The sequence below is a fragment of the Penaeus monodon genome, chromosome 33 (assembly GCF_015228065.2).
Source record: "Penaeus monodon isolate SGIC_2016 chromosome 33, NSTDA_Pmon_1, whole genome shotgun sequence".
Lineage (NCBI taxonomy): Eukaryota > Metazoa > Arthropoda > Malacostraca > Decapoda > Penaeidae > Penaeus > Penaeus monodon.
In genome coordinates, this window is record NC_051418.1 from 11,939,565 (window position 1) to 11,939,941 (window position 377).

At 48.0% G+C, this 377-nt stretch overlaps 2 protein-coding genes across 2 annotated transcripts in view; both read right to left on the minus strand.

Moving 5' to 3' along the window:
* Positions 1 to 377, minus strand: part of LOC119594249 (collagen alpha-1(VII) chain-like) — a 9,790-nt gene that overhangs the window by 8,546 nt on the left and 867 nt on the right. The window contains exon 3 of the mRNA XM_037943317.1: positions 88 to 224. Coding sequence (XP_037799245.1) covers positions 88 to 224 — 137 coding nt within the window. The remainder of the gene's footprint in view (positions 1 to 87; positions 225 to 377) is intronic.
* The window catches only part of LOC119594250, a 6,211-nt gene that overhangs the window by 1,906 nt on the left and 3,928 nt on the right, over positions 1 to 377 (minus strand). Inside the window, exon 7 of the mRNA XM_037943318.1 lies at positions 88 to 271. The gene's annotated coding sequence lies outside the window, so the exon portion shown is untranslated. The remainder of the gene's footprint in view (positions 1 to 87; positions 272 to 377) is intronic.

A 377-nucleotide genomic window follows, 5' to 3' on the forward strand; every position in this document is an offset into this window, starting at 1 on the left:
TTTGCGATTTAAAAAATAATGATTAAAAATGGAAATAAAAGTCATAACGATAAAAACAACGCAAAAAAAATAACAACTGTGAAATACCTTTTGATTCGTGCAACTTCAGGATTTCCTTAAGAGGCTGTGACCTCTTGGTGATGACCTCTTCGTCAGGAGCGTCCTTGTTTCGCGGCGAGGCCTTTCCCCGGGGACCTGGGGTCTTCTGGGGCGTCTGTCTTCTTCTTGAAGGAGTCACGCAGGTTCTTCACGAGCCCTGGCGAAGTCTCCTCTGTGGTGGACGCAACAGGAGATTAGTAAGTGTGATTCTGCTGCGACTGGCCGTCCCTCGCCAAGGGAGTTCGTCAAGGATGCACAAAGTCACAGCCGTTGTCGTC